Here is a 26,629-nt window from a genome sequence, read left to right on the forward strand (position 1 = left end):
CCCGGCGGGGTCAGCCTGTCCTTGGAGGACTGCACCCCGTGGAAGAGTGACCCATGCCACAGCAGTTTTGGGAGGACTGCTTGCCTGTGGGAGGGACTCACACAGGTTACAGCAGTTGTGGGGGGACTACTGCTTGTGAGACTGGAACGATGCTGGAGAAGTTCACGGAGAACTGTGTCCCGTGGGAGAGACCCCACAGTCTCACAGGGGAAGGACTCCTCTCCCTGAGCAGTGGAAGAAAACCTCGGGTGATGAACTGACCAAACCCCCATGCCCTGTCTCCCTGTGCTGTCCGTGGGAAGGAGGGATGGGTTGAGGGAGGAAAAAGTGTTTTAAGGGCTTATATTACTTTTCATTATCCTCCTCTGATTTTGTTAGCAATAAATTCACTTTGTACTTCTAACCTGAGCCTGTTTTGCCCTCAGAGTGTTTTCTCTCAGTCCTTATCTCAACTCATGAACCCTTCATTTAATTTTTCTCTCCTCTATCCAGCTGTGGCAGGGGAGGGTGAGCGGCTGTCGTGGGTGCCTGGCATTTGGCCAGTGCCAAACCATGACAACTGTTATTTATCATTACTGAATTTTCCTACCGACCCTCACAGCTTCTACACTGGCAGTCCTAAATGCCAGCATTTCATGACTGAAAGAAGATGGAGAAGCTGATGAAGAGCACTTTCAGGACTATGTAGACCTAGACACAGCTCCACATATTTCACCTGTGAACTTGGAAAGTCACCTTTTCTTTCAGTTCTCCCACTGTAGAAAGGAAACAGCATAGCAGTGATAAGGAGACTAACGTTCATGGCACAGTCTGGAATTCCAAGACACAAAGCAGCAGGGAACTACCACTAGCACTATCTTGGTATAATTAATCACAATGTTTCCTTTTCCACACCAATTTTCTGGGCTATTGGCCTGTTCTGAAAGCCTTTGATCCTTCAGTCAGGAGTGCAGTCTAACCTTCATATTCATTCAGTTCTTGAGGTGTTTGCAGCCATTTTCCAAAGGCTGTCAGTTGCCTGGAAGCAAGTTGTGATGACCCTTTACTTATTTGCTAGAACCACCACTGCCTTCATGGATGGTACAACCTAACAATCAAATTGTTATTATACCCTTTCACTGCCTGTAAGCCTCTGCTTCTTAAGTCACCCTAATAATAATAGGCTGTCGTGGGTGCCTGGCATTTGGCCAGTGCCAAACCATGACAACTGTTATTTATCATTACTGAATTTTCCTACCGACCCTCACAGCTTCTACACTGGCAGTCCTAAATGCCAGCATTTCATGACTGAAAGAAGATGGAGAAGCTGATGAAGAGCACTTTCAGGACTCTGTAGACCTGGACACAGCTCCACATATTTCACCTGTGAACTTGGAAAGTCACCTTTTCTTTCAGTTCTCCCACTGTAGAAAGGAAACAGCATAGCAGTGATAAGGAGACTAACGTTCATGGCACAGTCTGGAATTCCAAGACACAAAGCAGCAGGGAACTACCACTAGCACTATCTTGGTATAATTAATCACAATGTTTCCTTTTCCACACCAATTTTCTGGGCTATTGGCCTGTTCTGAAAGCCTTTGATCCTTCAGTCAGGAGTGCAGTCTAACCTTCATATTCATTCAGTTCTTGAGGTGTTTGCAGCCATTTTCCAAAGGCTGTCAGTTGCCTGGAAGCAAGTTGTGATGACCCTTTACTTATTTGCTAGAACCACCACTGCCTTCATGGATGGTACAACCTAACAATCAAATTGTTATTATACCCTTTCACTGCCTGTAAGCCTCTGCTTCTTAAGTCACCCTAATAATAATATCAAACTTTTTTCCCCCTGGTATTAGCAAAAACCCATGCAGCTTCAAAGCCATGTCTTGCTCCTCATGTGTGGATAGACAGTGGACAGCTGTGTCCTACCTGAAGACCCATGATCCCTAGACTGCCTTCTCACAGAAAGGAGTAAAGAAGTAAAGTCACATGTCAGAAATTTGAAGATTTATTTTTGGTGTGATTAGGAATCACCTGAAATTCCTTAGATTAATAAGGTCTCTCAATTATGTAAAGTTTACAGTAGTTTGACAATAGCTCTTATTACTTATGTTTGGATTTAAGTTGTCAGTTTTGGTGTGAATCCTGTACTAACACTGCTTTTGGTATCTGTCCACAAGAGGTCTCTCCCTTGTTGAAATCTGTTAGATGCTAACCAAAAACTCACTAATAACTCCAAGGAGTTTTCCAGAACTTTTAAAGAGCTAAACGAAAATTAAAAATATGTTCAACAGTCCAAAGCAACAGAATTTATGTACTCATCTACTACACACAACCAAAATATTCATGACAAAACTTTTGAGATAAGGACGGATCTCAACTTTTGAAAAGTACCTATGACAAATTTTGGGGAAATGTCCAAGCACACTAAAGGTGGTCAAATTTCTAGAAGCTGCACTCCTTTCTGCAAGGCTGCTGTGGTACAAACTTCCAGAAAATAATTTCTACATGTCCTGTACCAGCACCATGTCTGGAAATTGATTGCTTTCTTTTGATGAAGGTTTTATAGATTAATGATTCATTTTGCATCCTTTCTTTTTCTTTCCCAAAGCTAGAAAAACTATCCAAACAACCAGAGGAGAAAATTCTGCCCATTGTTTCCTATGCCTATTGCCTTTATGTGTAAAAGCCGAGGCAAATGTTTTAATGTTTTCAAAATATGGTCTTTTTATCTTCTTTCCAATCCCAAGTTTTGGATTCAAAGGAAAGATCAGCTGCCTCATTTGCTGCAAAGTGCTGCAATTAATCCTACTAATTGAATGACTAAATCATTCTTTCTGCTTCCTTGAAGGAGACAAAGAAGATCCGAAAGATTTTCTATGTGACCTAAGCTAAAAAAAATGGACAAGGTTAGGAAAAATGAGATTCAAGTTTGTTTACCATAGCAAGGCACATCTTCCAGTCATTGTATGTCTCAAGGTGATCAGATTCAAAATGTAGTCAACATACGGAATGATGAATTTTTCACTGATATTAGATCATAAGTCACCTATGTCCACCATGGATCAGAGATTATCTTCAAAGATACTCCTACCTCAGAAAAGTTATTAAGTGTAGGATATCCCTGTTAGGGAATGGAAGGGCAGAATGTGACTCACAGAGATTAATTAACTCGGACTATGTTTATACCAGTAAATTAAACAGGGGCAGAATGTGGGCTCAGGGCATTACCCCACAATCATCTGTAATGTTTAAATATCAGCAAGCTCTAGTGGCAACACTCCATCAGATAAGGCTGAAGAGTATTCTGAGGCCAGCACAGCCCTTCTGCACTGTGTGTTGCAGGGGAAGGACAGCAGCTACGTGACAACTGTGCTGAGCCATTTCTTCTCAGGGCCAGAGATCAAGGCCCAGTCCACTTTGTTTAATAATAATGATATCACTGTCAAAACCTGCCATCTTTAAAGAAATCTGGCCAGTTACAAAAACATCATTAAGCCTTCCTCCTCACGCTGACAAGCCTACATAAGGAAACATCAGGCAATTGGTGGGTAAGTGGGTTTCCCTGAACAGCTGAATTCTGGTTTAGAGTTGTGCCATGGCATGTGGTTAAAATAGTACTGCTGCTAAAATCTTGTCTTTGGTAACAAACACTTGGATCTGCAGAGTCCTCACCATCAGTCCCTCTTCATCTGCTCAGAGCCCTTCGAAGTATTGATACAGAGGGTGAAATATTATTTTGTGCCACATTCAGATTGAGGGGGATGTGCTTCCCAGCAGTAAAGGCCGCACACAGAAATTCCTGTGCCAAGAGCAGGCCATTCCCTGGACATCATCAACAAGTGATGTATGGCCCCTCTGGGAGACACAGTCCACTGGGGACAAGATAATACCACAAGTGCAGACAGACTCAGGACAACCAAACAGAATCAGCCTCATCAGCATGTGCTACCTTCCTCCTATTCCCAGTGAGAACCTGGATTACTTCCCAGCTCTAGAATCAGTGGCATCCCACTGACAGGAGCAGATCAAGACAGCATTTTGAAGGATATGAAACTTGTCAGTCAGACATTGTCTGCCATTTTCCATATAGTAGATTTTTTATTTTAATTGAATGAATCATTTAGCATCTTGGAGCAGTGGGAAGAATTAAAATCACGCTCATCTGTTCTAATCACCATGGAAAGAAATCCATAACAGGACCAGAGCTGTTCATGACTGGATCATGGTCAAGGTCATGATCTTACTGGTGGAACTTTCTTCCAAAAATATTGTGAAGCAAGGTATGACTATGCTCCCTTTCAGGCAGTGAGAGACAAAGACAGCAATAAAGGTGGAGGGCAGGGCACAGAATAACTGCAGATGCCAACAACAGGCATCTTTATTCTGATATAAAATGCTGGTATCAGAGGCTTACAGATCTCTCCATCAGCTGTAAATCAAAGTCACATTAACTTAGAACACTTACACAAGATGGAATTATAAGTACCTTCAGAGGATTAACTTCAGTCCTACCCCTTTGGACCACCAATATCGAAAACCATTGAGTCTGACCTTAGGCCATGCTGCTTTAATGAAAGCTGAAGTCTGAAATGTGTCTGAGTTTCTCACCCATCCCTCACTACAGCACTGACATCTTCTTTTCATGCAAAAGTAATTTCCTGGCTAATTACTTATTCAAAATTTTCTACCCTTTTGCATTCTCCCCTCTGCCTCTGCTAAAATGCAATGTGACAGTCTGCTTTGCTGAACAGAGCTCCATTTCTCAAAGAGAAGGACAAAGTGAACAACCTTAACAGAGACATGAGGTGCAGGCAGGGACAAACTGTCCACGTGCAGCAAACCAAGTCTAACGACCTTCAGGGTCAATGCTAAATAACCTCAATTCCACTTCTTAAAGACAAACAGGAGTAGCTCTGATGTCTCACCTTGAAGTATTCAGCTTCACAGGTGGAGTTCTTGGCAGTATCACACTCCTCATGCACGTTGGCAAATTCAACCCCATCGGAACAGGACTGCTTCTCCAGCTGGCTGCGGCAGCACTGCAACTGGGTCATGCTGCCAACAGCATGGAAGAAAGGGGAGAACAATGTCACATACGGGTCACGAACAGATGATACAAATTTTCACAATTAGTACTTGTGCTAGTTATGTGGAAAGGGGTTTCTGTGGAAACACAACATAAAGATATTCTCTGGGAGTAGTCAGAATGTCTGTGTGACATGTTTAATGCAGTTTCATTGCTGATCTACCTTGCAGTCTGTCCTAACAACTTTTTTAAGCAAATGAGTAACTTCAGCCACACCTGCTTCAGGGCTCAAGGCCTACAGGGCTACATTCTGGCATGTTTTGTGACAGCTGGTGGCTGGGGAAAGGGAGAAGTCAGGCCCTGGATCTTGTAAGAGCCCACAATCCCAGTCTACCCAGTCTACCTGCTGCCTCAAATCAACAGGTATGGCATGTGGAAGGAAGATCAGAGCATTTTTCTGTGGGACACTTGGAGATAATAAAGAGAAATGAAGATACCAAGGGAAGTCACAGTGAGAAACAGCAGAGTGTATTGCAGCAAGGGGAAAAGAAAGACAGGGGAAAGAAGACTATTACAGGGCAGAGAGACGCAAAGAGGAGACAGGATAAAATTGCGCAGGAAACTAAGTTTTGTCACACTGCTCATTAAATAATTCTATTTTATCTCAGTGTCATTGAAAAAATAGGAAACTTGTTCCTGTGGGGAAAAAAGTCTGCACGAGGAAGCTCTGAACTCCTCCAGTCCGGTGCTACTGTCACCCGAATACAAAGCCCAGTGAAGATCTCTCTCCTCTCTCCACTCTGCTTTTATGGGTAACTCTGCTCTGCTGGGTAGTTTTGTGGGTAAAGCTCTTCCACCACTACGTTCTGTAATAGACACTGGGAAATGCAGAAAAAATATCCTGCACTCCTAAAAATCCTCTATTCCACTGTTAAACATTTTAGTAATATCAGGAAGAGGTGTGGGTTAGTGGAACTACTGGCTTCTCCTACCATAACCTGAGATAAGTGGCTTACCATGCATCCCCTCTGGAGGGGCCTTCCTGCTCTCCAGGACTACAGGGTGACCTTTCAGCTCCCAGGCTCCCTCAGCTCTAAGGCCAGGCAACAAAAAGCAGGGAACATGTGGGTACTGGGCTGAGATTATGCATCTCCGTGCATGTGGGTGAGGCCAGGTTGTCAAGATACATTCCTGAAGATTCCAATTACTATTAGTACATGGGCCACTTCCAACCTAAAGCACTCTAGGATTCTACAGTTCCATGATTAGTAATGGTCTGACTGTGCAGTTCTCACTTGGACAAAAACAGCTATGAGATTTCAATGCATAGGAACAAAAACTAGGATAAAGTCATGAACAAATTATTCAAAAATGGACTCTAAAGTCATAGCAAGAAGTTAAGCCCAGGACAGTAACTTTATTTGGCAGGATATTTGAAGTTTTTGATATCTGATTTAGTTCCAGTTTGGAAGAATATGTAGGTTTTTTGTTGCTGAAATTCCCTCTGAAGCAGGATTTCCATTCCCTGCCCAGCTCTGGGGTGGTCTGACTTTCAGGGCTTTGGAAGCCTCTAAAACCTGAACTCCAAGCCCAAGAGCGTGGGAGCTGAGACTTTCCAGCCTCTTTAGCCCTCCTGATTCTCTTGAGGAGCTAGATATGTTAGCCACAGACAAGCAAACAAATAAACAAACAACAGCAGTCTTTCAGTAGATCTGTTTGATTCCTGGTGTGGCTTTCTTTTTTCAAACACAAGCCAACTCTTTGAAATCTCTGACAAACAGGCAATTTCAACCAAAACAGGAAAGTTTCTTAAAATGTTTCCCACAGCTGCATTCATAAGTCATGTGGTCCAACCCAACTGTAATAAGGAATTAAACATCAATTGAATACTGATTAAAATACCATGTGTTCATCTGAGAACAACAACAATAAAAATCACACTTCATTGCACAAATCCTACAGCCAAGCTGGAGTGGTGGCAAATATTGCTTGAGACTCTAAACACTAGTATGGCAGTAACAGAGGCAGAAGTCCTTGAAAGATGGCAGAGAAAAATGCTAGAAGTACCTGCATAGTGCTGGTCTTCCTTCTCCGTCTGCACACCAGCCCTGGTGCTGCCATTTGCCAGAACCCACCACACCCAGCTCGGCAGGCTCTAGGGAGTTTGAGATGAGCAGTGTCTCTCCCTTCCTTTCCTAAGTCACATGTGTCTCTCTGGCTTACAGCTAATATATGCTAACTTTCTAGTCCCCAGCAAGGTGAAGGAGCCATCTCTCCTGGCTAGGAAGACATCTAAATTTGTCTCTTGGTGTAAAACCTTCCAGGTGTCCCTGTGTACCATTAACAGTCTATGGACATTACAATATTGGTCTCTAAAAACAGAAAAAGTTTTGTGAGTTTGGGGTTTTTAAAATTAGGAGTAATACTTTAAAAAGCCAAAGGCTGCTTTTTTTGTTATCTGCCTTATTCTGACTTTCAGTTAAAAGACTGCAATAGAATTTTACTGAAAATAAACAGGTATTCACAATATGGCAGATACTGTATAACATTAAATATTGAATCTTTAGGAGCATGAGACCTCATAATTGATATTCATTCAGGATATTTCAAGTAAAATCATGCATCTCTGAAGGATGAGTTTTATTCATGGCTCACTAGTGAACAAAAATCACCAAGACATTTAAAAAATCCTTATTGTTTCAGATGTTGATCTAGAAGTTATCTCACTACTAGATAATTTGATTATAAATCAAGTTAAGAAATCATGTTTTATATTCTCACTTTTACTTTCTGTTAAATTTAACCATGTGGCTGATTTTCACGGAGTTAATTTCCAAATTAAAATCTACACACACACTTATATCCACAATCTTTTCACATTTATTATTCTCCTGTCTAGAGGATGCACTCCTAAACCAGCACCAATTTCATAATCACCTATTTTTTCACTTCTTTTCATAAAAGCATTAAAATTTAACTGTGTTCTGAAAATGTCTTTCTTGTCAATCTACTTTTATTACCCTCTGTCTCTCTCATTCCTACTTCCTTCAAGCTTTGTCAGTGCTATTCATGTGTACAGGGGAAGGTCTTGGACAAAATATCAAAATTAAGAAGAATGATCTTGCAAAAACAAGCTGGGTCTTCCAGCCTTACATTCTTCAGTCTGAATTCTTGCAACACTAATAAATAATGTTATTCCTGATGTAATTCCAGAAAGGCTACACATTATTAATGGCATGCAAATACCATATGGAGATAGTCTGTTTCTGGCACAGGAATTAAGTTCACTTGCTAAGAGCTCTGTGCAGGGGAAACTCTTCACTTGGAAAGGAAGACGACTTACTGGACAGGTCGAGTTCCAAAATTAAATGGCAGCTCTTTCCAACTGCTGTGAGTTTAACCACACCACAAGAAAATGAATGAATGGGAGAAGACCCACGGTGATGACAGCCAGACATTACTCATTAAAATTCTACACTTGTATTTACTGAGTCACAAAGACACAGAGATAAACACTGACATTGTACAGAGAGATAATGCAATGAGATAAACTGGTGTGGAGCAAGAAACCACAGTAAGAGATTGCAGACAGTGGGCCCAGAGCCTTGTTTCAGCTTAAACACAATGGAATACGAGCAGCCAGACGGATCTTTGGAACTTGTGAACTTCACACAGAGTCTGGCTCACCTTGTGTAGGACAAAAAAGTAAGGATGTCTGTAGTTTGAACCACACAACACTCAGCAAGTGACACTCACACAGCTGGCAAGTCCCTCAGGAACCACAAGGGACTGTGGGAGAAGAATACAACAAATATGCTGGAACCCAGAACTGTCACCTTTGTTTCTGGGATGCACAGAAGATACAAGAATGACAGGGCTGGAAACCAATTCTTTCTTTACTATGGAAACTATTCTTTCTTTACACATTTTCCCTGTGAGGGTAGTGAGGCCCTGGCATAGGTTGCCCAGAGAAGCTGTGGATGCTCCATCCCTGGAAGTGTTCAAAGCCAGGTTGGATGGGGCTTGGAGCAACCTGGTCTAGTGGAAGGTGTCTGTGACCATGGCAGGGGGTGGGACTAGATGATCTCTAAGGTCCCTTATAACCCAACCCATTCCATGGTTCTCTGATTAGTATGGATGTATTTTAAATGGTTGGGAAACGGCCAAGGGGATGCAATCTAACTCAGTAAGGCAGTTGGTTCCTCACACAAACAAGGGACACTAGCAGTGGGCTTCTTTTGAGGGAGGGACTGAATCTGAGACACCACTAAGTTATTACTATTCTAAACAGATGATTCAAAACCAGCGTGTAAATTCTTGTAAAGCATATTGGAGAAAGTACTCACATCCAATCTCTTCTGTGTTGCAATCTGCACAGTAACTGCAAAAAATCCCTTTTATTCCGGGAACTTTATCAAACCCACTCACTTCAGAATGTGTTTTCCCCTATAGTCACCTGCTAACCTTGCAAACTGAAGCTGAAATATGCTGGGGAAACAACTCCTCCTGGCATCAGGGCATATGGCTTTCCACCCCCCCACTTTTCTAGAGCACTCAAGTCAGATGGTCAACACTGCACTGCACTAGATGGCCAGAGGACCCCAGCTGGGGTTTAAACCACCACAGGAATGCTGACATGTGGCCCCCAGCAGCTCCCACTGCATGCAGGAGTCTAAGTAGGGACCAAGTCCTTTTGAAAATCTGTGACCAATAAGGCATCCTGTTTCTCAATCCTCTATTTTCACGTGCCTAGACCTCAGCAAGGGCAATGAACCCGGGTCTGTTCCCGTCTTTGTGCAGCAGAAATAAATGTAGAACATCAGTGTCATTACCCTCACGTGCCTGCAAAAAGAATCATGCTCCCTCAGTGCTCATTCTGGCTCCAGTTACACCAGCAATTAGGAGTAGAATTTGTCTGAAATGGCATCCTAAAGTGATTTTTCTGTACCTCTCACAGCTATGCCATTTTGCAATCATAACTGGAGTAAAATAATATTGATGTTTAAAAAAGTGCTCCAAGGTGCCATTTTTAGTCACTTTTAGAGTAAAGTCAAGCTTAAGGGGGAGCATGCAGTCATGAATAAATGCAACTGAACTGAGTTTATCAACTTAGGGTTTTGTCAAGGAGCATTCATACCTCTCACAGAATACGTGCATTTTATTTTACTATTACGATTTTCTTAACTACATCTCAGTTATGCACAAAAGCTAGATGAATCATTACTGAAATTTTCCCCCAGTTCCTATGAAGTCCTAGTGAGTCTCTAAAATGAAAATCTTTGGAAGAATAAATTATTTACAGCAGAATCTCAATTCATATTAATCAAATCACAATTAAATCATCAAGATACTCCCAGATTGTTCAAGAAACTTGGTTTCCTGTTTCTCCTGCCTCTGTTTTGTCTGTAGTTCTTATGACTCTTCAAGTATTTCCTAAATTGGCATTTATTTCCTATCTGTCAATTCTTCTGCATAAGAGACTGCTTTCAATGCCAGTATAAATGCAAAAGTCAGAAAACATGGACAGACTTCCCTGGAAGACACATTGTTTCTGTAATAAAGATCAACCTAACACTTCTGTAACTACCAAGGTTAAATCACTTTGCAATCCATTTGAGCACAGGGGAGCAAAGTAAAGTGTTTTAAACACGAAGTCTCCTTTGAAGCTGCCTCTCAAACTACCAGTTGTTAGCTCTGCTAATTAAATGTGACAAGTGCATGTAACAGCAAAAATGATGCAAACTATCATTGACATAAAAAATATAAATGCCATAATAACATAAGAGATGCATTAGAATCAAAATCTTAATTAAACACTTGCTTCATTATTTCATTTGGTCGATTACCAAACAGAAATATCCTATCAATTCTCAGTAGAATTAAGAAATCTGTTCATTAACTGAAGGGTTCTATTTTCTACCATCAAATACATTTAACACAATTAGAGAAACACAGAATGGTTTGGGTTGGAAGGGACCTTAAAGCTCATCTCATCCACCCATCCTGCTGTGGGCAGGGACACCTTCCACTAGACCAGGTTGCTCCAAGCCCCATCCAACCTGGCCTGGAACACTGCCAGGGACCCAGGGGCAGCCACAGCTTCTCTGGGCAACCTGTGCCAGGGCCTGCCCACCCTCACAGGGAAAAATTTCTTCCTAATACCTAACTTAAACCTACTCTCTTTCAGTGTGAAGCCCTTGTAAATAGTGTCTCTCCATCTTTCTTGTAGGGTCCTTTCCTAAGCTGGACTAACTAGGAATCTCCTTGAATCGCTCTGTGGGGGAACTTAAAGCTTAAGTCAACTAAGAACTGCAGGACAATTACCTGTGTAGCACCACAAAAGGCTGCCTCACATACATACAGACATATGTACTTATTCAAACCATAGATTAGTCATGTGCAGAATCTGCTGTGTTTCGTTACAAACATTTGCCCAGAAATGTGGCCAGGTTCACAACCAACTTGGTGACATTAGTGCAGCCACACTGAGATGTCCTGACTGCAGGCAGAGCCCAAGCCCCATGAGTAGAGCACAGTGGGAAAACCTCTGAGTAAGAGACAGCACATGCCACATGGGTTAGGGCTGGGTGAATCCACACTATACTGACAGCAAAAATTAAAAGGACTTGATAGACGAAAAGTAGGTACTCAGGAGGTACTCCCCAAGGCCACACACGGAATTGAAAAGCTGGGATATAAGAGTTGGGTGCTCCATCTTGTAAGTTAGCTTTAACACCTGCCATTCCTATGGTTTCACATTAAAGTACAAACTGTGTTTTAATATATAATATGTAATTATGTACCTGCATTCTCTAGACTCGGATATTAATGGCAGAGAAGCACATATTCTGTTTTTATTTGCCCATTCAACACCCTTGTCACAGCATTCTTCCACTGACAGATCTGCAGAAATGAGGAAAGAGAGAAAAATACAATGCATTTAATACAGCCTTAATATATGGTATTGTATCTGCCAGTTAAAAAAACCCAAACACAAGCAAGTCAGTTTTCCCCTCCCTGATTTACACACAGAACAGGGCACCCACACAAAAAGCAGCCATGGCCAAACAGAGCACCTGTCAGCACCTTGCAATAAAGCCTAGTGCTGGAGATTTTCCTTCCTTGGTGAAGAAAACTGCATTTTCCCCTAACCTTTCACACAAAGACACAGCCTAGGGACTGATACACCTGCAGAAACCAGTTCAGATAGTCCTACCAAATAAAAGGGTCTTTGGGATTGCACTCCTTTATTATCAAAAGCAGCAGCAGTAAGCAACCTTTTAAAATCCTGAAGAATACAGGATAAATCAAATACCTGATATGAAAGACAGATGAGTCTCATTACAAGTAAATTTGCAGAACAATTTTTTTCCTGAGGTTATTATCCAGTTAATCTGTTTTCAATCTTTTACTCAGAAGTATGTCTGTAAATGCAAAAGTACTGTAGAGAGGAACAAAAAGGTATATGGTATTTTGATCACTTAACATATGAAAGAAAAATTAATCCTGTTACCAACTTAGAGCAATGCTGAAACTAAGGGGAAAACCACACTGAAGGCAATTATTTGTGTAGAGTATATTTTTACAAGCTTCTAATTTAATAAAACTGAATATTGTTAATGAACTGACAAGCACTACAGGTTTGCTTCATATTCCAAGTGCAAAAGTTCACTGCACAGCAGGTGTATCAGAACTTGGAATAAAACATGAGTCACACTTTTCTATTAATTACCTTGTAGTCTGAACACTGAGCAGCTCCTTGTGTAACAAATATGCAAACTGTGTAAAAACCCTATCCAGTTATCCAGAGGGACAGCTTTCTAATAATTTCTCTCAGTTTCCTAAGTTTTTTGACTGATGGCCCTGACAGGTTTCACCTGCGAGTGCTGAGGGAGCTGGATGATGACACTGCCAGGCTACATACAAGGATCTTGGAGCTCATCTTGAATGAGAGGAGATCCTGAAGGATGGAAAAGAACAAGTATCTCCCTGACTTCAAGAAGGACAGGAGAGAAGATCTGGGAAACTACAAACTGGTCAACCTATTACAGAATCACAGAATCATTCAGGTTGGAAAAGACCTCTGAGATCATCAAGTCCAGCCTGTGATTGATCCCCACCTTATCACCCAGACCAGAGCACTGAATGCCATTGTCCAGGCATTCCTTGGACACTTCCAGGGATGGGGACTCCACCACCTCCCTGGGCAGCTCCTTCCAATGCCTGACCAACTTTTAAATGAAGAAATACTTCCTTATGCCCAACCTGAACAACCCCTGGAACAACTTGAAGCTGTTCACCCTTGTCCTGACCCTTGTTCCTTGGGAGCAGAGCCCGAACCCCACCTGGCTGCACCCTCCTGTCAAGGAGCTGTAGAAAGCAAGAAGGTTCCCCGTGAGCCTCCTTTTCTCCAGGATGAGCCCTCTCAGCTCCCTCAGCTGCTCCTGATGCTCCAGACCCTTCCCCAGCTCTCTTCCCTTCTCTGGACACTCTCCAACCCCTCAATGTCTTTCTTGCAGTGAGGGGCCCTGAACTGGACATAGGACTTGAGGTATGCTCCCACCAGTGCCAAGTACAGGGGGAAAATCACTGTCCTGGCCCTATTGGTCAAACTATTTTTGGTACGGGTCAGGATGCCATAGGCTTTTTGCCCATCTGGCACACTCTTCTCATTCTCTGGGAAGGTGATAGAGCAAATCCTTCCGGAAACAATGTCCAAACACATGAAGGACAAGAATGTGCCTGGCAGAAGTCAGCCTGGATTTATGAAGGGTATATCATGCATTAAGCATGATGATTAAGCATATAGTTAGTTAATAACCTCACAGCCTTTGACAAGGTGGTGGCTAGCTTAGCAGATGAGGGAGTGGATATTGTTTCCCATGACATCCAGCTTTCAACACCATCACCTATAACATCATCACAGACAAGCTGGCAATGGACACTTCAGGTAAGAGGACAGTGAGGTGGACATGGGAAAGCAGTGCATCCTCCACCAGCTCACAGATCATACAAGTCTGGCAGGAGTGGGTGATGCACCAGAGAGCCATGCTGCCATCCAGAGGAACCTGAACAGGCTGGAGAAATGGGCCAACAGGAACCTCAGGAAGGTCTGCAAAGAGAAATGCAAAGTCCTGGTTCTGGGGTGGAATAAGGCCTATGCAGCAGTGCACACTGAGGACCTGCCAGCTGTAAAGCAGCTCTGCAAAGAAGGAGTTTGGTGTCCTGGTGGACTCCAAGCTAACTGTAAGCCAGCAATGCACTTTCACAGCAACAGAGGCCCACACCATCTTAGTCTGCATTAGACAGAGCACGGGCAGCACATGGAGGGATGTGATCCTTCCCCTCTGCAGAGCACTGACGAAACCACACCTGAAGTGCTGTCCAGTCCTGGGCTTCCCAGTTCAAGAAGGACATGGACCTGTTGTACTGAGTCCAGTGCAGGACCTCCAAGACAATATATGCACTGGAGTGTCTTTCATATGAGGAGAGACAAGAAGAGCTGGGACTATTCAGTCAAGAGAACAGAAGGCTTAGGGGGGGATCTGATTGATGTTTATAAATACCTGAGAGGATGGGATGAAGAGGGAGCCAGACTCCTCTCCATAGCGTTCACTGGCAGGACAAGAGACAATTGACACAAATTATACCATACGAAGTTCCACCTGAATGCAAGAAAACACTCTTTTACTGTGAGAGTGCCTAAACTCTGGAGGATTTCAAGAAGTCCCTTCCAAACTAAATGATCCTGTGACTGATTACTTAATGAAAAATAAGTAAGAGCTTTCCATCTCTTTGTTGCTGTGCTGCACAGAGGAAGGCAAATCTCATGTACTTGTTTTTTATGGAGAAGACGAAGTACAGAAGGATGAAATGCTTTGCCCAAATTACACGTCAAGCTGGTGGCAGAACAGAGAGCACACATGATTGTCTCATCCTTAGCTTTGGTCTGAGCACATCTGAAATGAACACACTTCAACAGGCAGCCACATTATATTCAAGACTACATCTTCACAAACTACTTCCTGCAGAGTTTTGTAAGGACAAGCAACTGTCTCCTCTGGCTACAGCAGTTACAAAGCCATCATTCTTAGGTGCTCCTGATGTAGGGCCATTACAGCCACCTTCCATCTTTCTACATGCCCACCTCCTAACTTTCTGCAGTTATTAAATAAGCTGAAATATTTAAACTGTTCATGATCACTCTGACACACATCAGAGAGAGTTTGTATCTGCTCAGCTGGCAGATATTCACATGTAGGGAAGGCAAAAGCAGCTGAAAGCAAGTAGAGAAGGTAATTCCCTCCAGTAATTAAGTTGCTTGGTTTTGGTTTTTGTTTTTTTTTTTTTTTTTCAGGGAACAACCTATATTCCCATTGTGATTATAATTCAAAAATGAAAGAGTTAAGTGAGATTTTAGGATGCACCAGTCATTTTGAGGTAGGTACTCTTAAGGCAGTTATCAATTCTCCAGTGCAAAGCTCTGGAGTATTGCACAGAATTCTGGCTTTCCCTGCTCAGAAGAGACTACAACAAAATGAAAAATGCATAAAGAAAGATTAGGAAGATTGTCAGGGGAATCAAAGTCCTGCTAAATGAGGAGAAACGAGGAGAGACAGACCATTTTAAGCATAGGTAAGTAAAACCCATGAAAGGACAGGGTTCCTGTGAACAAATATTGCAGTATTACAGTATTATTACAGTAAAAAATAATCAAAATTATGGGATCAAGTAAACCAAACAAGTTTTAGTAAGAAAACCATTATACTTATAAACAGAATTACAATTTAAGTGTTAGTTTATAACAGTGCTCTGTACTCTATGACCCAGGTCGTTCTTCTAGTTTTACTTATATACCCAAAATAACGGTGAAAATTCTGTCATTACTAAGTCAAGGCAATATTTCTCTTGAATCCTTCAGTGTGTCCAGAATTCATGCCAATGTCTGAAAGCTAAGTGCAATTTATAATGAATCAGATTAAACCAGTCTAGTAAATAACTATCTGCCTGAAATCCATGCATTTGTGTCTAAGCTCCTCTTTGGGAATAGGGACCCTGTTCGGGGCCCTCCAGCTGACAAGTATCATGTGCATCAAATTTCTTACAAAGGATTACAAATAACCTTATTTTTAGTGCTGCTGTCTGCAATCAATCTTAAGTGTGTTGAAAAATGATACACATTTAACTGAAATGCAGAGCTGGCTGCAGGTTTTTGCAGGGCTTTGTGCAAATAAGTCTTTAGCCAAGTTCCTCCCCTGAAGGACAATCCCTGGCTCTGGACACCAGCTCTTCCCTCCAAGCCCTGGCAACACACCTCTACTCCAACCAAATAACCCAAGAATTCAAAGCAGGCCAAGCTAAGCAAACTTGTCTGTAGGAGTGCATCCAGACAAAGAGAGATCATGGAGAGTTTGTTGAAGAACTGTGGTCCAGGCTCATTGTTTTGGTGACATCACAATTCATATCCTCCAAAGATCCTGCCAAACATCTCCTGAGAATAGAGGGAAGTGAAAAACAAGCAGTAAAAAAAGCACTCCACCCTCAAGGCCATTCTTCTAAAATGTAACAATTAAACAGTGGAAAACATTTTCTCTTGGCTTTGCAGTTTGGTTTTAAAATGGTAATTCATGGCCAAATCCCTACTCTTTCAAAATCTCAAAGTGTGTGTCTCACATATTGGGTGTCAACTTTTGATTGCACTAGAAGTGATTCTATTTGGGCACTAAGAGTTGCTAATGAGTACTTAGAAACAGGACAGACTTACCATCTCCCAGCTGTAGTTTTGTTGCGGATTCAACTGTACACACACACATTCACGTGGCTCCCACTTGGAAACCTTTGAGCAAGAAGTTCATACTGAGGCCATTTGTGCCTTCTAACACTCTCTTCAGGGGACCAACAGCACAGAGAGGCTGTGTCCTCTCTGCAGCCTCTCCTAACTACAAGTTGGTACTGCAGGGTGGGCAAAGAATCAGACAGTGGGAAGCAGAAGGTAGAAACTACTCTGATTCTGACATCTCAAGGAATCTCACTGAAAAGAATGGGGTTTTTTTCTTGACTGTAACCACATGTTTCTTACTTCAGCTGGTGGGCTCCTGGCCCACCTCAGAGCTACAGTGCCAACAATGATCAAGTAGGAACAACAGTACTGGTGTTCCTTCAAAAATTTTGCCAAGTGCATAATGTTTCATGCTAATCAGCCAGAGAAATCTCAGGCATCCTAAAGATAAAGCCTTTACAAGAAAGGCTGATGATATCATCTATGTTCAGATTAAATGTACCCTTTTATTTGGAGGGAGAAACCCTACAGTAAAGTTATAACATGCAAGAACACACTGTCAGGTCCATTTTGTAAAACTGAGAAACACTTTTTCAGCTTTCTGGTATTACAAGACAGAAAAGTATGAGGATAAACCAGAGCTCTGGTAATAGGGGAGCATGTTGACTTCCTTTACATCAGATACAATAATTTTGCATGCTAAGTGATCAGTTCAGAAAATCCAAGTTTATTTTGGGTAAAATCCAATGCAGCTTTATCACTACTTTGTTCCTGTACAGAAGTATGTGCAGCAGGGCATCCAAAAGAACTCAAGCTCTGTTAGTATGGTAACAGCAAGGATGCCTGTCCTAGTGGATATCTGGTCTATGTTGGATTCTGAGAGAGATTTCAGAAGTCTTGTGAAGCAGACAGATGGAACTAAGCTCTCTAATTTTACAAAAGATGTCATGAAGAAAAATCTATCAGATAAGATGTGATTAAGGTCAAAAATATTCAAACACTATGTGCACATGATGCATTCATGTGCTAGTTCTGAATTACACTTACATAGACATGATGTGTACAAGCAGAAGGTTGTTTTAAAAAAAAAAAAGGTAATTTGCTAATCGTAACAGGACTGCCATTTGTGGGAGTTCAAAGCAAGAAATGAGGTTAATATCTGCATAACCTTAGACTTCTATGATGTAATAATTGATTATTCAGCAGCTGCAGTGAATATTTTCTGCAAAAGAAAGATAATCTTAAGAATGTTACCCAAAAGTGTGATTCCTGGAATGAGAGCCCCTGAACTGTTTCTAGGAATTGTGCAAATGATAAGCAGAAGTAAAAAGAACTGGATAAATTTCATAGCAGCAGCATTGCAGCTAGATCAAAAAGGAAGACTTTTTAGGTAACAATCTGCATGGTTGCCTCTAATGGAAAGGTCTATATAGAGTCCAGGATTGGATAGCTGTTCATTACTCAGTGCTGATCTATGGAACAGTTATCAACCTGATGGTGATACCAAACCAAAGTGACACCTGAGCCTAGGTGGGCTCACCAAGCCAGTGCCAGTTAAGATTGCCCATTCTTCAAGGCAGTCAATGATGTGACCCTCGAACTCCATGATTTCCCAGCCCACATAACCAGCTGTAGTTGGGTACAGATTTGGAAGTGAGTCCAGGTCAAGGGGTCAAAATCACACCTTCTTATTAAGATGTTTACAATCCTTTAAGCACATGAATTGATTACGTTTGCAAAATGTGGTGCAGATCTTGCCCTTCACTCAATTTACTCTGTAAGAGGCTCAGCACTATGGAATGTGAGAAAACAAAACACAGGCATCACTTCTCAGCATATGAGGAGGATACAGGCAACAGATGGACTCTGTGAGAGCTCAGCACTAATCCAACATGTTTCAGTAACAGTATGTCATGCAGAATTTTTGGAACTCGTGATTACAACAGACACACACTGGTTTAGGTTTCCAGTAAGAAAACCACTTTCAACATTCACTGTGTACCTTTTTGATAAAATCCTTCTTGTCCTGTCCAGAAAACTCTCTCACCAGTGATGTTCATCCATCTAACTGCCACCTGGAAAAAACTCCAAATCTACTTACAGAATCTGATCCTCAGAATTACAGACTGGCCATCCATACTATGCAGAGTCACATTCTTTGTCTTCCCATCTCCCCTTATATCTGTATTCTCACAAAACCACAGCAACCGCATATCCCTCTGGCCAAGGCTCCCCTTTGCTCAACATTCAGGGCAAACAAAGTGTGCTTGGCCTGATTTGCTACACCAAATTAATTCCTCCTGAACAATGACACCTGGCTATCATCAGGTGGACAAAGTCAGCTGCTTTTGTAGCAAGGACAGCAGTTAAGTGCTGGCAGCTGGGATTTGTATGTAGTCTTGATTTTTTGGCTCTTCTTACAAGAAACTGTGGAAATGCTGTCTCTGGCAATGCAAACACACTCTGACTGGCTACTTAAGGTATTGAATAGACCTGGAGATGTGTTTAGACAAAAGGGAAGCCAGTGGACTTCAAAGGTCCAACTGGTAATAAACTAACATGACAAATACAGCTTTGCTGCATCTTTATCTTGCGTGTAAACCTAGGGATTAGGCACATGGAGTAGGGGAAAGGGTGAAGGAGACCTGAAACCATGAAAGGGAAAGATGTACAACAGAAAATCTGCCCCATGATTCCCTGAAACAAATAGTTTGAACTGGAAGTAAAGGAGCAATGTAGGAGAGCATTACCATTCTTCATCTGAGACGATGTGAGTATGTCATGGATCTCTTCAGAATGGAGTTGGAATGAAGATGCCCCTCTTTATATGGAAAGAAAGAAGCAAAGTGAATAGGAGGTTTTCTCTTTCTGCAGAGAAATGCTGGTTCACCTCAAGACTGTTCATCAACTACCCCAATATGCTGATGGGGTACAATGAACAGACGCAGCTGAGCTGTGGCACTAGTCAGCTTTGGACAGTAAGATATTCTTAGTTGTTCTACTCAGTTGTTCTTACAGGTTCCCTTAAAGACTATGACAGTCTGAACTTCATAATAAAAGCATAAAACTTGGAGACAGGACACCCTCTCTCTTAACACCCACAGCAGCATGGGCCAGGAGGAATTCTCCAATGCGTATGTTGTAGGATGCAAGGCTGTGTTCCTCACCAGCTGTCCCCTTCCTGTCCTGCTCTAGTCCCTCAAAGAGGATCTACAACTATTGAGCTTCTCTCCTCCAAGTGTGAGGGGTTGTACTGGAGCTTTATGGACTGACAGACAATCACTCACAATTCACATGCAGCTGAAAAATACAACATCCTCTCTAAACATGTTTAAAGGGTTTGAAGTTTTACTTTCACATGTATTCTCAGCTGAGGGCAATTATTTCAGGACAGCTGAAATCACTGAAGAAAGACAGCATAGTAACTGAAGCAGCAGCACCCTAAAGGAAATGCCTGGTATGTTAGTGTGTTTTGTGGTTGGTTTGAAAACAGCCAACATTTTACTGGAAATTTTTTAGGTCTGGAGAACACTCATTTATAGGGAATGTGACTCTGGTAGCACCAGCAGAGGCCATCACACAACTAGGGGGATTTTTCAGATACAGCCAAACCTCATTTTACGAGATACGTATGTGCAGTTTATAAAACAAGTTCTCAAAATCTTCCATGGCAATAGCTGGTGATAAGGACAGGCCTGACAGAGACAATGCATGCTGCAACATCCATTATGTCCTTAGTGGGAAAAGCACATGCTTTACTGCAGGGTTTTTATTATGTCTCAGGTCTAAAAAAATCCTTCTAAAAGTAGGCAAATGGCTACTAAAAATTAGAAAAGACAACTCCATCTATTGCAGGAATAAGGCATCTTAGAGAGATGTATGTATCTATATCTGTATCTCAAAATGTCAGAAAAGACAGGGATGTAGAAGCCCTCAGGAGGTTATCTTGTCTTACTACTTCCAGGGAGACCTGATAAAATTCAGTCAGCTGTGGGCAGAGCCCTACGTAGTTGTTCAAAATCAGTATCAAGTGAGGCTGATTCCCAAACGTGTCTAGGCAATGTGCTCCTGTGCTCGAAGATCTCATACATTCAGCAACACCACAGATTTTTTGATAATATACTACCTGTTCACTCCAAAAGCCTGTTTCAATTCATGCTTTTGTTACTACCTCTTATACACCCAACCTTCTGTGTACCTGCTCCCTGAAGGTGCCTTTTCTGGAAACAAATTAATTCCAATTTTTTCATCTTTCTGGATGGGTTATTTTTTGGGCTTCCATGACGAGGCTGAAGTTCAAAAGACGTAAGACTAAAAGAATAAAGACTGTTCTGAAAACTTCTAGAAGATACAAAAGTATTCAAAGAACCTTGGAGTCCACTGAATCAGCATTGTGTAAACAGCTTAGTACATGTAGTATCTGTCCCAGACTTTACATACTCAAAAGAACATGAAAAAAGATGGTCCATTCACAGCTCTGACAGACACAGGTGGCCTAAAGAACCCAGACTCACCAAGATGACATGGAAGGACAAACAAAAAAAACCTCATAATTGGAAGAGCAACTGCTCTTCCTGATAAACGTATGCTAAACTTTGTCCTTCACTCTCACCCCTGCGAGAAAATCATGCAAATAACAAAATAACTTCACAGGACCTTGACAGAAAGAGGGCCACATCAGGCTTTCTCATTTAAGAAAAAATTTTAATCTTCTCTTGATTTCTCATTTCAAATAATGAAAAACTGTGTGATTAGAAAGTTTTATTTAGGGTATTAAAATTAACCTATTGTGAGTCCTGTTCATTTGTATAAAGTCCATGACCAAAAATGTACTGCAGTAAATGACAGTCTTTAAGTAGATCTTGAAGAGCTTTGGATTGAGTCCAAGTATATGTATATATCCAAAACAAAGCTACTTAAATAAGAAGGATATGAGAATGTGACAGAGCAGCACATCTCAGAATATCGAACACACATGCTCAAGCATTTCTACTGCCATAAAACGATTTCTAATTCTATTGCTATTCCTGTAAAATGATTACAGGAAAAATATTTTCACACTGGGATTTCTGTATTTTTATCTGACCAGAAAATTAACAAGAATTACGATGCTTTTATATACTGCTAAAGTAAAATGTATCTACTCTGTAGGCAGCATGTTTATTGCTGAACATAAAAAAAAAAGATAGACAATGATGAAAGATTCTGATATTCTAGTATTGCCATATTTAAAGAATAGTCAGGAAACACTAAGCAGATGGGATAAAATTTATAGCACGGTGGGTCAAGGTTCAAGCATGGAAGGAACCACAGGCTTTACAGAGCAGGAAGACAATACAGATCTATTTTTGCATATAATTATATAGCAATGCCTTAGGGAAAGTTTCATTTTAGAGAAAACTGTACTAGAACTTCTATGTGAGACTTTCCTCATTTTTGAAATTATCTATAGTAAGCCACAATCATTATCTAGCTCTCCCAGATTCTCTGACTAAGCATTGATATTAAAAGTACTCAGTACCTGAAATTTAGTCAGTGACAAGAGCAAAGCTGGAAGATGGCAGTATTTCCAGTGGATGTACTGCGAGCAGCATTTGCACACTATATCCTTCCAAAGCTTCATAAATCCTTGGAAACACCCTAAAAAGCTGAAAAGAACCATACAAAGTATTTCTACATCTGTACACTTCAGCACTGATAAAAACGATCTTTTCTGGTATTGTTTTCTTTCTTACTAAGCTTAAAGTCTCAATCCAGACTTTGACTAGATTCAAAAATGAACCCTTTATTGGGAAACATACTGCACCCCTGTGCAGCATCACTCATTTGTGGTGCTACCATAACCCAGAAAACAACATACTTCCTATACCTGTGTACTCAGTACCCAAAACTACATCAGCTTTCTTTGAACGAAAATGTAACAGTAATTTGATTAACTGAAAAGAGTATGAATGAAAATCCCTGACAATCTGAAAGTGATTTTCTTCTTAAGATACAGCAGCACATACTTCAAATCCAAAAGGCAATTTCTCAAAACTTTTAAGTCTGAAGTAGGTCATAATAGGTACAAATCAGAGACAAAGTACTCCTGAGTGCTGGCAGAAAACAGAAATGTTGTTTGCTTTAAAAAGTGAAGGGAAGAAACTTCATAAACTGCCTTAGCCAAAGATTTGTTGGTATATTGAGGAGAGTACAAGCATGGGAGATGCTTAATACGTTGCATCCTGTTGATCAGAGAGACTTTCAACACAACTTGTTCTGGACTGTCCTGTGTCTTACCAGAGGACAAGAATCCTTGCCAAGTCTGATGAACGTGCAGGTGACTGTCACAATATTCCCCTTACTGTACACTCTGTCACTGTAATCACCCAGTATATCATCTTAGTAGGTCCTTGACTACTCCTTCTCCACTTACTTGACATTATTCTGAGCATTTCCAAGCTAATTTTTATTCACAAAATATTATGGCCTGAAATTCTAACCATTTTTCTAGAACTCTTCACTGATCCGTACTGACTTTTTCTCTCCTTTTGAGGCTTTTTGCTTGTTGTGGCCTCTTCCTATGTTTTCTCTCTTGCTCCTGACAACTCCTTCATGAGCTTCTTTGCAGACAATTTTTCTATTCTTTCTTACCCTGCAATCTTCCCAACCTTCTGCTTCCACTTCTACATCTTATCTTGGAGCAATGCTATCTAACCTCCAAACTTAATTGTGTGATTACTTAACCATTAAAATCTCACCCTTGGCCTATCTTCTTCCATTGAATCTACACGAAAACATGGGTGCCTGACATTTCCAGAATGATTACAAAAGCTTTTGCCTAATTTGGCTAAAATTACCTGTTTACTTTGTTATTTCTTAACTTTACTCATTTTCTTTGCTCCCTGTAACTGTCAACCATCACCTTCTGCTACATTTTCACAAAAGCTTCTGTTCATTTATCTCTTTTCTACTAACCCACTCTATGTTACCATTAAAATTCTTGCCTGTGCCCTGAAGTTGTTTTATTTGGATTTCAGCTCTCCCTTTCTTGACCTTCTCTATTTCACCCCCCTTTTATTCTCTACAGATATTTTACTACGCCAAGTAAACCCAGATTCTCTGCTTACTGAATTCATTTTACCACCTACTTCTTTAGAAGTATCCATAACTCACAAAACCAAACTCAAACTCTTTACTGGTCCCAGTTAACTATTTCAGTCAAGTTCCAGAGGGCAAAGCCCATCTTTCATTTCAGAAAATAGTAATAGAAGTATTGTAGAACAAGTTGGTCTTAACACAACTGTTTATTGAAAACACGTGTGAAGTTGATATGAAACTTGCAGAATGGGCTAAAGCAGAATGATAAATAAATAACTTCTGAAAATGCATTGACCTCCTCTCAGATAATGCCTGAAACCTAACAGAACAATATAAATACACTGCAGTAACTTGATAAGCTGGTTTATGGGGGTTTCTCTTGGATTTCACTAACACGTCTGCTTTCAATTACACAGATGAAAAACAAAGAGCTTTAACATCTTGCACTTCTCCTGACTGCAATAAAATGTCATTTCTCAAAATGGCCTCTTAAAATGAAACTCAGCTAATTTAGAGGTAGCACTCATGTTTTAGAACTGATAGTATGTGATTTTTTGGGGTAGATTTTATCTGCGATAGCATGCAAAAAAGCACAGATTTAGTCTTTTATGTGTCCTACCTCCACCCATATACTCCTTATAAATATACTGTTATAAAAGCACATGTAAAAATCATAATCTTAAAATAAAACTCATTCCACGAAGTCAGTGGAACATTTTTTTTATTACAACTGTAAGCTTCCCCTGAATAGACATGTTTCCAGATGTTTAGTGAGTTAAAACTGTGCCTGTAGTACCAAGACATGCCAAAGAGAGAGCTACAGGATGAACTATTAATACACTGACTGGCCATGGTGATGTAATTCATCTTCTTTGGTTTATGGTAGTTGATATGTGTTAAATAATGCAATGTTTACAGTAAAACAAAGTTGCATAATTAAATGTTTAAAGGTTTTAAGATCCTTACTCTCGCAAAGAATGATGTACATACGTATATTTACGTGCACTGGGCAGTTCCCCTGAAGGCAGTTCCTTCAGTTTCTTCAGAATGAAGACTTTAAGAGCTACTGATGATTTGATGATTCATTAGTAAGGCAAAGCAATTAAGAAAACTGATGGTAACAAGTTTAGAAGAAAACCATATTTCATCAATATGCTGTCCTAGTAACTTGGCAGTTGTATCACTAAAGCACATAAGAGCTCCTCTTTCTCCAAGGCCCCTTATTCCAGACCTGCAGGGGAGCACAGGCTCGGCCCCAAAGACTTCAACAACATAACTCACCACGTAATTACTTCATTTGCTTCTAAAACACAGATGATTATTCAATATTCAATAATTATTTCACTGAAGCAAAGTCTACACTTTAAATGCCGATCTCCTAAGCAAGGATCCTCACCTGCTTTCAGATGTATAAATTTAATTTTATCCAGTGCACTGTTAAGTTTTAAGAAATAGAAATTCTCAGTCAAATTAGAGTATTGATTCTAATTTGGGAATAAAAACCTGATATACATTTTACTGCAAATTTTTGTATTAAAAAAAACTTTTAAAAACGGAACTCATAGATCTAATGACTTCCCAGTTTTCTAAAAAGTTATCCAGTAACTAAGGCTAAATGTACAGAGGTTACAAAGTGAAATCTTTCATGTTCTACAATAAAGTTGAATGCTTAAAATTACCCTGTCTGCTCACTGTGACACATCAAAGCCACAGTTTTGCTGATGTATTTTGTTGTCTAAGGGGAAGTAGGAGCTATTTTGATTCTGGAGGTAAATGCTGCTCTTCTGACCATCTTAGTCTGTCCTTTTTTAAAAGGAGTGCTACAGTCTCTTTATCAAAAGCAAGTATTTTGACAGATAGTACTCTTCTAACGAAAATCTAAGACCCAAGACACTGTGACAGCAACAAATTATTTACTTCACTGGCTTTTGTCTGCCTAGGCCAGAGACCATGTGTTTCCAAGTACTTGCCCAGAGTGAAATGAAACCTCAAAAGACCCCTTGGGGTTACTCTAATGGAAAAGTCACTTACCTGTTAGCTGTGATAAATTCATTATCACCATAGGACAAATAACTTTCTTTGTCATCTCCTACAAATTAAGATTTGCATGAGATTCCTACAATGAATTAAATCAAGTTCATATCCTCTCTTCAGACAGTACTAAGAGCTCAGGAAAAAGTGTGCAATAAGTAAAAAGAGTCATGATCCGGATCCAGATCCCTGCTTTCAAAAGCAACCATATCACACGGTATCATTCATAAATGTTCCACATTTGGTCTCCAAAAAGCCCGCATCCTTTGCTTCACTATTCCTCCCGCTTCTCTGGGATTCCAACTAACTGCTGGTCCAGTTTCCCATGTTTTTCGGGCATAGTTCTGTCTCCGGCAGATCAGAGCTGACACCTCTGGCGCCCGCCGGTTTCAGACCCATCACTTCGCGGTGCCACCGCCGGGCACCTCTCGCTGGGGGCGGGGGGCACCGTGCGGCGGCGGCCACGACATGTCGCGATTCCCGTGACATCCACCGAGCTGCGCTGGATCCCGGGCGGGGTTGTCCGCCGGGAGCACACTCACCCTTTCCCCACGGCACAGCCCGTCCCGGCGGAGCCTCATACCGAATCTGCCCGGGGGTAGCGGGACCAGGGGGGCAGCGGCGGGGCCGGTGCACACCACGCCTTTCTGCTCACTTGGACGTGGCAGCGGCGCTTTAAAGCCTCCCTGGAACGTCCAGGGATACAGGGAAGAAGGGGGCCCCAAGGGGGG

At 41.2% G+C, this 26,629-nt stretch overlaps 1 protein-coding gene across 2 annotated transcripts in view; it reads right to left on the reverse strand.

Moving 5' to 3' along the window:
* The window catches only part of FBLN1 (fibulin 1), a 77,528-nt gene extending 51,179 nt beyond the window's left edge, over nucleotides 1–26,349 (reverse strand). The window contains exons 1-3 of one of the 2 annotated variants that reach the window (XM_017730556.1): nucleotides 25,899–26,327; nucleotides 11,812–11,911; nucleotides 4,908–5,037 (exon numbers count right to left, since the gene is read on the reverse strand). In XM_017730556.1, coding sequence (XP_017586045.1) covers nucleotides 4,908–5,037; nucleotides 11,812–11,911; nucleotides 25,899–25,953 — 285 coding nt within the window. In that variant the 5' untranslated portion in view covers nucleotides 25,954–26,327. Of the gene's footprint in view, nucleotides 1–4,907; nucleotides 5,038–11,811; nucleotides 11,912–25,898 lie in introns of both variants that reach the window. The other variant, XM_017730557.1, reaches the window with a different exon arrangement.
* Between the last annotated feature and the right edge of the window lie 280 nt (nucleotides 26,350–26,629).

The sequence above is a fragment of the Corvus brachyrhynchos genome, unplaced genomic scaffold, assembly GCF_000691975.1.
Source record: "Corvus brachyrhynchos isolate BGI_N302 unplaced genomic scaffold, ASM69197v1 scaffold523, whole genome shotgun sequence".
NCBI lineage: Eukaryota > Metazoa > Chordata > Aves > Passeriformes > Corvidae > Corvus > Corvus brachyrhynchos.